Here is a 16,709-nt window from a genome sequence, read left to right as displayed (position 1 = left end):
TTTGACTATCCAACTTTCTCGGCTTTATTATTACTGAATATTTACAGTTGTTTAACTATTCAACTTTCAAAACTTTATTATTATTGAACGTTTACAGTTGTTTGACTATTCAACTTTCCCGGCTTTATTATTATTAATGAATGTTTACAGTTGTTTGACTATTCAACTTTCCCGGCTTTATTATTATTGAACGTTTACCGTTGTTTGACTATTCAACTTTCAAAACTTTATTATTATTGAACGTTTACAGTTGTTTAACTATTCAACTTTCAAAACTTTATTATTATTGAACGTTTACAGTTGTTTTACCATTCTCCTTTCAAAACTTTATTATTATTGAACGTTTACAGTTGTTTGACTATTCAACTTTCAAAACTTTATTATTATTGAACGTTTACAGTTGTTTAACTATTCAACTTTCAAAACTTTATTATTATTGAACGTTTACAGTTGTTTTACCATTCTCCTTTCTTGACTTTATTGTTGATGTCATTGTTTGACTATTCACTTTTCCTGCTTTATTATTATTAAATGTTTACGGCGTTGCTAACTGATAAGAAAATGCCGAAATAAGTAGTTACCATAACACCGTGAATTTTGGTTCTCGATATACGATTTTATCATGTGCAAATTTTTAATATAAATAAAAATCAGTTGTGTTTAAAATTAATAATAGTATTTACTAACAACTACATAAATGAACCCCTCCTCCGTTAAGTCAGGGAAATCATAAAATCCTTTCCAGGTCCAGAATTATCAACGTGATGATGATTCTCAACCTTAATGTGCCCATGAAATTTGGTACAAATCTGATTATATTTTACAGTTATTAACTGAAAACCGCGAGGATGCCATATCTCCTCTTTACAAAAAAAAAGCAAAACAAAAATGCTTCAGAGTGATCCAGAATTCGAACCAAATTTGGGAAGGACTGTCCCATATTGACTTCCCATCTTGTGTAAAACCTTCGTGTACATCGGTCTATTAGTTTTCGAGATACGTGCGCGGAAACACACATACGGACCTGATTGCAATATCCTCGCTCCTCCCTCCGGGGACGAGGGTAAAAATTCACTTTGATCTACTGTTTCTATTTTAAAATAAGAGGAGGACAAGAAATTAAAGTAACGACTAAACCTCCAACGTTTACTAACACATACAAACACACGCACACATATTCACACGTATACAGTTGCCATCTGTTGTTTGTACCACACACGTGTTTATTCCCAACTCCAGTATGTCGAGATAAAATGTGGGTGTGAAAATATTTTCAACACCTATCGGAAGACCTGAGAACATATTCAAAAACCTTATAACCAACAACTAGTTTTTACCATACTTATCTTACACCGCTGCATGCCCCCATCACAAGATGTACAGATATTTCACATTGACTTTGCCGGGTTTTTATCTAAACCTGTACTAAAGTTGATTCAAATCTGCCCAGCTTTTCCCGAACACACTGCGTCACGCAAGAATGGAGTCGCTGAGACGTTCGCTGGTGCAGAACAGCATAAACCCAAAAATTTTACTTATATAAGTGGTAAAGTTTATTAAAGCGCAGAAGAAAAAAGTAGTGTGTCAAAACTTAAGTCCTTCAAACAGTTTTCCAGGAACACTTACTAATGTGATTGTTAGGATTAAGTACTTTAGACAGTTTTCCAGGAACACTTACTAATGTGGTTTCTAGGATTAAATCCTTCAGACAGTTTTCCAGGAACACTTACTAATATGGTTTGTTAAGATTAAATCCTTCAGACAGTTTTACAGGAACACTTACTAATATGGTTTGTTAAGATTAAATCCTTCAGACAGTTTTACAGGAACACTCACTAATATGGTTTGTTAAGATTAAATCCTTCAGACAGTTTTACAGGAACACTTATTGATATGGTTGCTAGGTTTAAATACTTCCAACAGTTTTACAGGAACACTTATTCATGTGGTTTGTTAGGATTAAATTCTTCAGACAGTTTTACAGGAACACTTATTAATATGGTTGCTAGGTTTAAATCCTTCCAACAGTTTTCCAGGAACACTTACTAATGTGGTTGCTTGTATTAAATTCTTCTGACAGTTTTCTAGGAACACTTACTAATGTGGTTTGTTAGGATTAAGTTATTCTAATAGTTTTCCAGGAACACTAACTAATGTGGTTGCAAGGATTAAGTTATTCTAATAGTTTTTCAGGAACACTAACTAATGTGGTTGCAAGGATTAAGTTATTCTAATAGTTTTCCAGGAACACTTATTAATATGGTTGCTAGGTTTAAATCCTTCCAACAGTTTTCCAGGAACATTTACTAATGTGGTTTGTTAGGATTAAATCCTTTAGACAATTTTACAGGAACACTTATTAATATGGTTGCTAGGTTTAAATCTTTCTAATAGTTTTCCAGGAACACTAACTAATGTGGTTGTAAGGATTAAGTTATTCTAATAGTTTTCCTGGAATATTTACTAATGTGATTGCTAAGTTTAAATTTTCCTGACAGTTGTCCAGAAAAACTTACTAAAGCAGTTGCTGGGTATTAGTTCTTCCCACAGTTTTCCAGGAACACTTACTAATGTGGTTGCTAAGTTTAAGTAGATTTTATAACATGTAAAAGGTTTGAATTTTAGTTCTTGTACTAGGCTTGAGTATAGGAAGTCACCACAAATGTAGGAAGGTAATCCCTAAAACAGGGCCTGGTGGTTAGGGTACTCAGCTTGCAGTTTGCAGGTTATGGGTTCAAATCTTGCTTCTGAACGATCTCACCTTTTCAGTCATGGGGGCATTATAATGGGATGGTCAATCCTACTATTCATTGGCAAAGAGTTGGTGGTAGATGGTGTTGACTAGCTCCCTCAAGTCTATCACTTCAAAATTAGGGATGGCTAGTGCAGATAGCCCATGAATAACAAAACAAACAATCAATCTCTAAAGCAAGGTTCTGTCACCATTGTCTTAACTGCTACACGAGATACCTATATATTAGTCAGCATTTCCTTTGTGCTAATTACCTGTACACTTATCACAGATGAGTGTCAAGAAAACCCATTTCCAAAAGTTCCCTTGATTGTGGTTATTTACCCTAAAGAAGATTATTACTCTTATATGAGAGTTTCTTGATATTGAGTACCAGAATATCTTGTTCAAATAACTGCTGCTTGTTATTCTATGTTTCCTGATCTACCAGCATTATCTCTTACAGATTCTGATTTTAGTATTTTTTATAGTCCCACATCAAAGAGTTTATTTTATTTCAGTTTGTCCAATTCAATTGTGGTTAAGTTAACTGTATTTTAATGTACTGATCATTTACTGTGTTTAGTCCACTATTTAATTTTACATCAGTAAAATATACAAACCTGCTCAAAGAGGTTGGACAAAACAAATACCTGCTTAAAGATTTGCTCATTTTCTGAAGTTCTCCAGATGTTAAATGGACTGGACACCCATCTGAGTGGTTAATTTGATCTTTCAAACAGATGATCTGTATCATTTATTCACCCCCACCGCCCCCAGTGGCACAACTGTATGTCTGCAGGCTTACAATGCCAGAAACCTGGCTAGCCCATTGTGTAGCTTTGTGCTTAACTATAAACAATAAAAAATATATTATTTAGGCATATCTAATTCCTGTCCTATGTTATTTGTCAAGCAACATGGGAAAGAAATGTGAATTAACTGACTTTCAAAGATGACAGACTTTAGGGTTCTGATTTACATGTGCTTTAGTAAGCCAAATTGCACAATTTCATGACTTTGCAGGAGGAACGGTATCAAAGATTATAACAGCATGATGATCAGGTAGATGTAATAGTGGTTAGAATATCATTGTGTGATTTATTCCAAACTGTGTTCCAAGGGATGGAACCTGAATCCACAGCATACCTTTCAAGAAATTGCAAATGCCTTACTCTAAAGAATTGAAGTATCTGAAAGTGGAACAATATGTTACTAAACTACTTCCTCTGAATGTTTCTATTTCTTTTGTCCATCCACTGTATCTACTTATACTATATATTTTTTAGATGGAATATCACAGTATAAACAAGATAAAAATTAGTTTTGGTGTTATGACCAGTATTTGGTTATTGCAAAAGCTTAAAAAAAGTTAGGAGTGACTTTTTCTCTTTTGTTTTCTGTTGTTCTTAAAGCAAATATGTAAAACGAAGGGCTATATGTTGTAAGTAGAATGCTCAAAGATATCTTTATGGGTAGTAAAGGGAGGAGGGGGGGGGATACTTTGGCAGCAAGCTGTTGTTCCAATCCATATATTGGTAGGCAATATGGAGTAAGAGACCATAAGCTGTTGTTCCAATCCATATATTGGTAGGCAATATGGAGTAAGAGACCATAAGCTGTTGTTCCAATCCATATATTGGTAGGCAATATGGAGTAAGAGACAATAAGCTGTTGTTCCAATCCATATATTGGTAGGCAATATGGAGTAAGAGACAATAAACTGTTGTTCCAATCCATATATTGGTAGGCTATATGGAGTAAGAGACAATAAGCTGTTGTTCCAATCCATATATTGGTAGGCAATATGGAGTAAGAGACAATAAGCTGTTGTTCCAATCCATATATTGGTGGGCAATATGGAGTAAGAGACAATAAGTTGTTGTTCCATTACAGCTGAAACCAATATTTTGAGTCTCCTTGAAGAGTTATTTCTAGCTAACCCTAGTTATTAACAACTCACAGTCCAGACCACCAATAACCCAGTGAATCAAGGTATGTTGATGAATATTCACATGCAAAATGGCCTGTCAATAATGTAAAGGTTTGCTTTGGTCCTCAGACACCAGAAGAAATGTTGTGGGATGTATACTTTGAGGCACCACACCACTGTAGACCCTGAGTTCACAACTCATACTTAGCAAAATGCTGATATTATGAATCACAACCAAAGGTCTAAATTTTTGTTGATAATGGCTCCATCTGGCTGGGAGGTACAGTAATCAAAGGGTTGAAGACTGTCATCACTAAGTCAGGTTTTAGGAACAAAGATTGAGCAAACAAGTCTGCAGTCATACAGAAGAGAACTGAAGGTGAACATAGAGTGCTTCCTTCAATGATTCCAGCTATGGAAGGCTCAATCACTAGATAAACCTGTGTAATCGCACTTGCTAAGCCTAAATGGTCCTAGACTTGATAATTTGGAAAAACACTTCAGTACAGTCTGTGCCTGATAAGTTAGCATTGGATGGAAAAATTTCAGACAGATCTTGGATAAAGCTTCTTCAGTTTTTCCGGTTACATTGTGAAATGTGTTAGGTGTGGTGAAAAAGTGTTTGCTATCATATTATCTTTGGTTTGATGGTCTGGTTGAGAAAGTGATATGAAATGTTAAACAAAGTTTGTAAACCCAAAATGTGGTGACTAGAATCATTACTTGCTATGTGTGATGATATTTTACAGGACAACAGTGTAGCACTCCACATGCTGTTCTCAAAATGTTCTAATGTATGGATGTGATATATGTGAACTACAACATAGTGCATATATTCCACCATGTCTGCAAAAACATGAAAAGTAGTTCAGAGCCACATAAGTTGAAGCATATTAATTTGTGTGGGAAGATTTAGGTAAAATATTTGAATGTCAAAAGAAAGATTGTTATTATATCATGAAAAAGTTATACTATAAATGAGGTGACTAGGATTATTTGTAGTATACTCTTGTAGCACAACATTTCTGGTCTCCAATGCTGGTCTATTTAACTATCCTAGTCTCTGATGTTGGTCTTGTAAACAATTTTGGTCTCCATTGCTAGTCTGTTTAACTAGTCTCCACTGCTGGTCTTTTTAACTATCATAGTCTCTGGTGTTGGTCTTTTTAACTATCATAGTCTCTGGTGTTGGTCTTGTAAACAGCTCTTGTCTCCATTACTAGTCTGTTTAACTATTCTAGCCTCTGGTGTTGGTCTTGTAAACAATTCTGGTCTCCATTACTAGTCTGTTTAACTATTCTAGCCTCTGGTGTTGGTCTTGTAAACAATTCTGGTCTCCAATGCTGGTCTTTTTAACTATCATAGTCTCTGGTGTTGGTCTTTTTAACTATCCTAGCCTCTGGTGTTGGTCTTGTAAACATTTCTGGTTTCCATTGCTAGTCTGTTTAACTATTCTAGTCTCTGGTGTTGGTCTTGTAAACATTTCTGGGCTCCATTGCTAGTCTGTTTAACTATCCTAGCCTCTGGTGTTGGTCTTGTAAATATTTCTGGTTTCCATTGGTAGTCTGTTTAAATATTCTAGTCTCTGGTATTGGTCTTGTAAACAATACAGTCTCAGCTGCTGGTCTGTTTTATCAATTCTAGACTCCCGGTGCTCATTTTGAATCAATTCTGTGCTCCACTACTGGCTTTGTAAGATTTTTCAAAACTTTTTAGGGTTGCAGTAGTAGTTAACATTGTGGTTACCTCTTGTTACTTGCATAACAAATTAATCTTAAATTTAGACATTTTTAACAACATTATTTGAAGTTTTATTGTAGTAGTTGCTTATTGTACTTAGATGTTTTAAAGCTGTACCAGCAAAGACCCGCAAAATATTTGTGGTTAAGTAAGTATCCTTATTGCAACATTACTTCATTAAAAACAAGATTTCTAGAATAATACAAAATAATTCTAATCGCACACACCAAAATTTATAAGTCAACTTGTCTTAGGTCTAATATTAGTTAAGCTTTTATTAAGTCTGGCCAATATTCAATAAAGAAATAAATTGACACTGTACTTGTGTACGTTTCTTGCTTTAGTTTGCTTTGATAAGCTTCTAATATGTTGTTATACAAAATGTCTACTAAAGTATATTTACATCTGCTTTTTGTTTACTTTCTTTGAAATAAAGTGTGCATGCATGTGCATTTAGGTATGGTGAACACACATTTGTAAGACAGACAAAAACTGATTATTATTATAATAGATATGCTTTAAGTATTTCGTTCAAGTGTGAATTTTCTTCTTCTAGATTTTACTTTGTAATTCATCTTTCTGGAATTAGTTTTTTTCCACTTTTTATATCTTGATTGAAAAAAAAATGTTTAAAATTAGACTTAAAATTTACTTGTTTTAAATCCTAAGTCCAAGTTTTTTTTTAATTTTCTAACCCTGATATGTAATCTGGTATTTCATTGTTGCAGTTGAACCTGTTCGATTTCTGGTAACCAGTAAGCATCATGGAGAAGTTCCATTCAGAGTTCAGATAACTGACCCGAGGCAAGGAGATGCCATTCTTGTAGCAGAGAAAAGTCTGAACTGTGAAAAAAGGAAGTCCTACAAGTTTGAAATTGCTGCTGTGGGACGCAATGGTGAAGTCTCTGAGAAGTCAGTTTTTAATTTTTCCTTTATGCTTTTGTTATATATATTCTTTATTGATGTTGTTATTGAGAAAATGTTATGTATCATATCATGCTGTGAAGTGTTTCCACAAAAAAGGATATTTCAAGAAAGGTTAATTAGAAAATTAACTTCATTTTCATTGTATGGCAGGTTTACTTTGTGGTAGAGCTATGAAGTTTGGAGCTGTTAAGGTTGTTTCGAATTCGTTAGAGTGACAGTCAATTCTTTAGCACTGATATTTGGTGGAAGGGTGCTGCTTATTGGCTGATTTATCTCAGATCACTATGTCTGTGGACTTATAATGCTAGATTCCGGGCAGAGCACAGATAGCCCATTGTGTAGCTTTGTGCATAATTACAAACAAACCTCAGATCACTAGTTCAAAATTATGGATGGTGGTAAATAGTCTTAGTAGCTTTACCATAAGTATAAAAAATACAAAAAATTACAAAATTCATTGTCGTTATATATAATATTCCTATTATTTAAACCAAAATGTTTATTCAGATTCCATCTGTCAAAACTACTGAATGATTAAATGAAATACAAATGGTTAAAACACAATATGTTCAATGCTCTCCCTTCACCCCCATATAAAGTAAAACATTCTAACAAAGTTACTCCAAGTCTTTATTACATAGTTACTAATTTATACAAATAGAAGTAAAATATGAAATATGCTAATTATTGCAGTTTGGCAAACTTACAACTTATTGCTGAAATCAGTTACATACATGTGTGAATAATATGTTTATTATTAAATCTTGTAAAACCTGCTAATAGATCTAAGTACGGAGAATGAGAACTGAAATGACTATAACCCAGGTTATTATTGTGACATGTTTTAGTTTTTTGTTTACTTTAACCTCTAGACATTGTGTTTATAACACTAGTTTTCTAGATGTAATCCTCTTGCATAACAGTGTAAAATATTTAGTAACTTAAGATTTACAGTAGGGTGTACAACCATGGATGTAAATAAAACATCCTGGTATAATGTTTTCATTATGATGGTGCATGTATTATGTAGAATAAAGATGAGTGCAAGTGTGACTAAAACTTAGTGGTGTGATAGCTTAGTTTAATAATGCATCTTACTTTTGAGGGTATGATAGAAAGTAAATATTACAAATACATCTTGATACGATATATTTCAGTGTTACAGTACATCTTACTGTGGAGGATGTAAAAGAAAGTAAATATTACAAATACCTCTTGATACGATATATTTCAGTATTTTAGTACATGTTACTTTTGAGGATATTATATAAAGTAAATATTACAAATACCTCTTGATATAATATATTTTGGTGTTTAAGTACATGTTACTTTTGAGGATATGATATAAAGTAAATATTACAAATACCTCTTGATATAATATATTTTGGTGTTTAAGTACATGTTACTTTGAGGATATGATATAAAGTAAATATTACAAATACCTCTTGATATGATATATTTCAGTACTTTAGTACATGTTACTTTTGAGGATATTATATAAAGTAAATATTACAAATACCTCTTGATATGATATATTTCAGTGTTACAGTACACCTCACTGTGGAGGATGTGAATGAATATTCCCCTGTCTTCCCACATGGTCCCTACATTGTGGACGTTGATGAAAAGCGATTATATGATACCATCATCCAGGTGAAAGCAGAAGACCGAGACTGCACTCCTAAGTACAGTGACATCTGCAAATATGAAATCCTTACCCCTGACCAACCCTTCACAATAGATTCTGAAGGTACAGTTTGAATGGCTAGAATTGCAGTAATCTCTTTTTTTGTGTGTGTATTTTTCCTACTTGGTGTTTATGTGAACTTACAGTTCAGTCAAGACCATGGTTAGGTCAGAGGTGGTCTTGGAAATTCAAATAAGTCTAATGACCACTTCCTCTCTCCATAACATTAGATGTTACGTTGGGCTTCTGTAGATTTGGTCACACAGTTGGTAAATTTGAATCAGCACACTAATAAAGTTTATAAATATTAAAGTTTACCCAATCAACAATGTCCATGAACCATCCCTGTAAAAAAATATATTTTATTAAAATGTTGCTCATGCTAATTTAGTTATATACTAATGTTTGTATAATAAACTTAGTAGTCCAATCTACAGACATGGTAGCGACTGCTGCCAAATAAGAAGCATGGAGTGTCATTTCCAAAACTCCATATACAGGACCAAAACTTCTGGCCAAGTTGTCGATAGCCAAGTTTTCTGACATTGTCGCAAGTCAAAGGTTCTAATTAACATCGTTGCAAGCAGTGTTCTAACTGACATTGTTGCAAGCCAAATGTTATAACTAACGTTGTTGCATGCCAAGTTTTCTAACTGACATTGTCATAAGCCAAGTGTTCTGACAGTCTCACAAGCCATGTGTTTTGAGTGACATTGTTACAAGCCAAGTGTTCTAGAAACTGATCTGATGCACGTTTTATATGTTAGTAGAATGCTTCCAGCTGATGTACCACTTCTGTTGGCTGCTTATTTTTTTATCAGAGTTGCTTCTTTTCCAAATTCTATTTTAATTTCATTGATATGTTTGATCCACATTCATCTTATTGTAGGTAAGACCTAAAAATTAATTGATATAAATATCTGGAGCTGGATTTCATTTGGGTTTTTTTTTGGGGGGGGGGGTTATCCTATATTTGGATATTTCTTCCAGGTAACCTCGTCTCCTATATATTTATAGAAGGTACACTGATTTTCCTCAATAAGTCGCATACTGCTGATATATACATACAATAAATACTATCAAACTAACTATCCCCTCCTTGCGGGACACGTGCCTCCCGTGTGAAATTATCAGAGTAGGCACTGATGGTTTAAATGTGACACCAATTAGTTCACATGGAAATAACGTTCGTTTGGAATAACGTTAGAGTTCTTATTTTTGATTTAATGTCGTAACCATTGGTGGAGGCTTGGATTTTGAAAACTGGCGAAGAAGCATTGTTTTTGTTAAAATATGTTCGTTATAAGATGATACGTTTTTTTCATATAACCAATTTCGGTTATCATGAAATAGATTTCCAGCATTATAAGACAAATGGATGGTTTGACACACTGTATACTATCCACGCCAGACATAATAACTTGTTGCACGATTGACGACCTTTCAAAATCTATAGGAAATAAATATTTTCCAAATAATAATCTATAAAATATTGCTGGAAATGTTCGGTACTTTGAACTCAATGTTGGTTGCATGAGCCCTCTTCGTTATCTAAACTTATACTGTTTGCCAGACTCGCAAACTGTTTTGTATTACACTTTTTTAACCTTAGCCAACAAGATACCCGAACTTTGCTTTACCAACTTCCGTTACTCCACCCCATCTGTATTTCGTGCCTGTTGATCCAACAGGTTCGTAATTAATCTTCGGCAGGATATCCTGCTATGGACGTGACTTTATCTAATCAGATAATACTTTAGTGTAAAATCTCGGCACCCTTCCTTTCGATGTTCATACTCTTGTATTTGTAGCAGTACTTCAACTTCTTAGAAGCTGTACTGATTTCGTATTACTTCAAAACAAAGATATAAGTGTTATTATAGGAAGCAGAAGGTTGGGTGGAGACCACAATTAGTATTTTTCTCATGTTAAGATTGTACATTTTTGGAGATACACCAGTATTTCGTGTGCTGTGTTACGCTCCTTAATGAATTGTTATCATTTATTCTATCAGGGAGTTATCACCCTTTATTCTATCAGGGTGTTGTAATCCTTTATTCTATCAGGGTGTTGTCATTCACCATTCTATAAGGGTGTTGTCATTCTTTAGTCTATTGTGGTGTTGTAATCCTTCATACTATCAAGGCCTTGTCATCCTTTCTTTTATCAGGGTTGTTGTCATTCTTCATTCTGTCATGGTGTTGTCATTCTTTATTCTATCAGGGAGTTATCACCCTTTATTCTATCGGGGTGTTGTAATCATTCACTATATCAAGGTGTCATTCTTCATTCTGTCATGGTGTTGTCATTCTTTATTCTATCAGGGTGTTGTAATCATTTACTATATCAAGGTGTCATTCTTTATTCTGTCATACTGTTATTCTCTATTCTATCGATGTGTTGTCTTCTTTTACTATAGCAAGGTGTTTTCATGGTTTATTCTGTTGTAGATGTCTCACAATAAACCAAACTGTTTAATAACGAGTTAGAATATTGTTATTTATTCTCTATCTGGCCCTACTTGTTAAATAAAAAGCTGGAATTGGATGTGGATATCACTATATTGGGAGACACCAATAGACACTTTAAAGTGGTTACTTATTCCATTCATGGATAAAATTATGTAAGAACCAGGTACTCGTTTTATATATCTACCTGATATTATCACAACCTGTCTCGCACTCTCAAAGAAGTAGCTTTAGTTCACGTATTGGCTATTTACCGAAAAGTAAATGATGAAATGCAGTCTGTATATGGAAGCTAGGTTTTTCATTCTTCTGTGTAATTGCCTGTGTTCTTGTGCATGACGCGATGTCGATTTCCTGTAGCGATATACTACCATTAGAGAAGAAAAGAGAAAAAAACAGTTGGCAACTTCCATTGTTTTCAGACCAGTCTTTTTTTTTTCTTCCATTTTTAGTGTTTCACTGGATACTATCACTATCATGACACAAAGCCATTACACAAGCTGAATATATAGAACTGTATATAGGCATTTACAATCGCTGTTGAGTTCTTTTTAATCTGAAGGATTTAATCAAAATGATCAGCTTTCTTTAAAGATACCATGCGAAAGTGTATTCGTCCTTATTTTCAAAAGTTCGATAATGTCAGTTTTGGCGGTTAGTTACCCTCTCAGAAATGACTTGTACTTGTGCCAGTCTGAATTAACAAAGTCCTATTTAAAGGTAAGACTCAAGATATTTGAATAAACATAAACACTTCAAGCTATATTTCAAAAAGTCGGTCTCCGGGATCAGTGACGCAACAATATGGGTGTGGTGGATTTAACAAAGAATGAAACCTCCCAACGTTAAAAAACTCCGAAAGTCAAAAATAAGCGCTTATCTAAACCCTATAAAATCATCAGATGTTGTGAGTTTTCGTTTTTCAATCGCTATAACGATTATACATTTTTTTTTTTTGAGGGAACAGAGCAAAGGAAGTACGAAACTGCGAAGACTGTTGTTGTAAGAGAAGTACATGAAGGAATTCACGTTCGACTCCTTTAGACCAGTTTTACTTACATTCTTATATAGTTATCACAACGTTTTATTATTGCCACTTTGCAAAACTATGTAAAATTTTCACGTAGCAATGTTTCCCATTTAAAACCATTAGCAGATTGAACAAAACGTGTTATTTCTTTATTATTTCAAGCATGTTACCAGCGGCACTTGACTTTCGTATTGATCCAACTTCACAAGACGCCGCTTCTGTCTTTCTCGGTTAGAGAATACTTAACAGTTTTTGTTGTTGTTTTGCTTTGAGTTTTCTGTTTTGGTAATTGGGCTTTTTCTTGGAGAATTCCTGCCCTGAAGGTATTTTGGAACGTTATTCCACACAGAATATTTTTTATAAGTTTTCAAAGGACGATGGACGGAACAGAGGAACCGATCCATGCCAACAGTTTCCACGAAATAACTTCCTGTGTTGGTTTCCCTGAGAAACCATTTGGAAGAGGAAACTCGCTGTTTTCGCAGTGAGGCCGTTTTCATAACTAATATTTCTTACTTTTCTCATCAACTTTATGCAACGTAAAAGCGTAGATGCGACCTTTTCTCTCTCTATAAGATGCTTTTATCTTTGTCGTGAGTTAACACATAAGTACACGTGGGTGTTACAAAAACTTGTACAGCTGCACGTTATATGCTTTATAAGAAGTTTATCTTAATATTTAAAAAACAACTGCTATGGTACAATAAAAAAGGAATAATCTTTGAAATTACTGAAACTTTTACTTAAAAACTCACAGTATTTAATGAATTATATAAATATTAGGAGGAGAAAAGCAAAGTACAAGCTAAGACAATAAAAAAGTGCGTGCTGAAAAAAGATAATAAAACCCAATGAGATAAAAAACATTCAGTTTTTTAAAACAAAGAAAAACGAGTACATGTATTGAGAGAAAATGAAACAAATACACGCACGCATTGAAATACAGATAAGCATACATTGAAACACAGAACAAAAACCATTAAAATGGAGAAGAAATTACTACACAGTCAAAACAAGAAAGGGAGACATATTGAAGTAGAAACAATAAAAAACACATTGAAAAAGCTAAGAGCATCATTTAGGTAAAACATTAAACTTTTTTTACCTTAAATTCTAGATTTGTATCATAATTCTAAAGGATCATTGTCTTGTTAAGTTGATGATATGCCTTTAAGCAAACATGAAGTCAAAGCATAACGTAAGCTGACCAATCAGAATTACTCAAGTATTAACTGCTAGATTAAATGCTATGAAAGCAAGCAGACCGTGAACAAGATAAACTTTTTATTTTTGCCAACACGATTTGTCCTGTGAGAAATTATGCACAGTAACGAATCATCAATTAGAAACAGCTTTCCCAGCCTGTATCTGTTTAAGTTCGTTATTCCGTTTTCATTGTTTGGAGATTATTCTACTCGTGTTGTGTTATCCGCTTGCCGGATTTGATGTTCGTATTCATTGTTGCAACAAAATCACTGGAGAATCTGATGAAACAGGTGGTTTATTTTGTTAACAAAACTAACATTTTAGGGCACAAATGTTAATATACTGACTTGTAGCAGTATAGAAGCAGTATAAATTAGTTTTTAGTGTTGAACGTAAAGTAAAATACAAATTTCGATAATTCTAAACATTAAACAAATACGATTATAAAGCAAAGTGGAGTATTTCCTTCATAACTACTTTTACACTAAATGTTTCCTAGTTGTTGTTTTTTATAAACTTAGTTCACACAGTTAATATGTTGTTTTTTTCGAATAAATATATTAAAAATGTTTTATTTAGAGTTAAAACATTGACAAGAAGTTAACGTCTAGCAACCGACGTTTTTCTTATGTTCGCGAGTCGAGTGTTTTAAATGCAATTCGATCACCACATATTATGAACTGCCATCTTTTTCGTGAGAGCTTTGTTAACGTTATGTTCTATCTGTACCTTTTATTTCATCGAGAAAGAGTGTCAAACAACAAATAGTTATAAATTAATGTACTTTCTGTCTTCTTTTAAAATAAATAAAACTCACAGTGTAGATTAGTACAAATCCAGCAAATATAAAGGGTTGAGTTTAAACGATTTTGAATATGCAAATCAGCAAGCCATGTGACAGCCATCGCTGATAAAAGTCGCGGTGGGACAGAATGTATCAGAACAATATTTTAATAGGACGTGTTGTAAGTAGTATGCTTCAATCGAAAATTGATTGCTTTTGGAAAGGGTATGTGACAAGTATTCGTACATTCAGATCATAAAGGTGTATTCAGATCAGGGATTTAGAATTTACAAGACGGTGATATCCCTTGTACTTAATGGCATTGGAAAACAAAATAATGTGGATCAACTTTGGACACCATGACCATCCAGAAAGAGACCTGCAACATCTTATAATAGGTGAGAATCCATGAACATAAGGATCAGTGGAAAAGGTTGTCCACGTACCCCGTAACAACAGCAAACAACATACTCAAGAAGGATTTCCGTCTGGACAAGTGACACCAGTTACATGTAAGCAAGTTGCTTCCACGACATACCTCAAGCAGCTGGAAAATGAAAGGTGTACTTATGCTATTCCATACGAAAATATATTTGTCAAGTTACTGAACACAGCGCCTATTGACTATTGGAGCGGGCACTGGAAAACTGTCGTCCCCGTGCACTAGATGGTTTATGGAAAGCCAGCAGGGAGGAGGGGCGTGCTTTAGACATGATAACCTTAGGTCGGAGCTTTTAGCAACTGAAAATACGATGCGTGGCTAGAGTCAATATACACGGTCGTCAGATAGAGTATTACCGGACCTGGTGACATGGACTATAACGACATGATAAGGCTCCAAAATAATTTTAATATAACGTATTCAGCCTCTGTAGCCTAAATGTTTAACCCTTTGAAACAAAAAAAATATTAGCAAAACACCGAGTTTAATTAAATTATTGTATATTTTAAATAATAATATTCGGATATCGATTTTTAAAAATAACAGCGGGTAACTCTTTTAATGTGTCGTAATAAGTTTATAAAACCATGAATCATTAAAGAAAAGAGACAAATTCGCGTGAAATGTATCTTGACAAAAATGATGGAAAAGAGCTATTAGGACTGAAACCGTTTCAAGAAAGCTATAGTAATAGCCACACGGCAACTAAAACAATACACAGAAACAAACAAATTGATAGGCTCTAAAATTTGTTATAAAAAGTACGTTACCTGCAGAGTTTTTTCTATTTTTTTCACATTCCTCCTAATTTGTTCATTGCGGATTCAAAATCAGAGGCGTGTACAAATAACATTTCAGTTAACGTGAATTTTATCACAAAATTTAGGCCTATTTCTCATGCATTGCCACCTTTCAGCTTTTACACCTTAACTTTTAATTAAAGACATTAATTAGAATTACGTCATATTTGAGAGAAGAAACGTTGATTTAGTTACTAAATCAGATTAAGCATTCTAAGAGAAAGTATTTGGACTGATGATTATTTTAAAATAAATGTATTTCAATGCATTGTATTAATAGTTTGGCTGTATTAGAGCATGTGTTATTACAACATCAATCGACTCCTAGTTAATATACACGTTAATTAGAAATTAATTGCAAGATTATTAATTACAGTGAAAACAAACATAAACTAGTTAAATGTAAATATTATTCACAAAGATAAAGTATGTAACTTAAAAGATCAAAAATGGAGAAGCCTCGATAAAAAAAACAACAGCTTTTAATTGTATTATGTTATACGTACATTCTAGTCCCACCCCACCCCCCCGGTGAGACAGCGGTAAGTTTACGGATGTAGATAGCTGAAATCCGGGATTTAGATTCCCCGCAGTGGACACAGCAGATAGTTCTATGTGGCTTTTGCTCTAAAAAAAAACACACACAGAAGCATATATTTTAAGCAGTATCGTAGTAACTATGGCTAACATATCATTGTTGCCCAGTGAAGTGTCTACGGTATCTACCATTACATCTTGTTGCTGTCTATATAACTCTGTGGCGATATCATCAAAAACGGTTTTGACTTGATTCATCATGCAGCTTAATGTTTTAACATACTGACATAAATAGCGTTTAAATAAAGATTGTTGTGCTGGGGTATTCGTCGAAATGCCTCGCCTGCAATGTCATACTGTACAACAGATTAAGTGTTATTATAGTATTTTGGCACTTGTGTATAAAGTTAAAATCATAAATAAT

General features: G+C 33.9%; 1 protein-coding gene across 1 annotated transcript in view; it reads left to right on the top strand.

The window, feature by feature from the left end:
- The window catches only part of LOC106457534 (calsyntenin-1-like), an 84,057-nt gene that overhangs the window by 31,630 nt on the left and 35,718 nt on the right, over positions 1 to 16,709 (top strand). Inside the window, exons 3-4 of the mRNA XM_022383524.1 lie at positions 7,133 to 7,316; positions 8,873 to 9,081. Of these exons, the coding sequence (XP_022239232.1) occupies positions 7,133 to 7,316; positions 8,873 to 9,081 (393 nt within the window). The remainder of the gene's footprint in view (positions 1 to 7,132; positions 7,317 to 8,872; positions 9,082 to 16,709) is intronic.

This window comes from Limulus polyphemus, unplaced genomic scaffold (genome assembly GCF_000517525.1).
Source record: "Limulus polyphemus unplaced genomic scaffold, Limulus_polyphemus-2.1.2 Scaffold343, whole genome shotgun sequence".
Lineage (NCBI taxonomy): Eukaryota > Metazoa > Arthropoda > Merostomata > Xiphosura > Limulidae > Limulus > Limulus polyphemus.
Note: the sequence above shows the minus strand (reverse complement) of the source record. Positions and strands in the feature narration are given on the sequence as shown.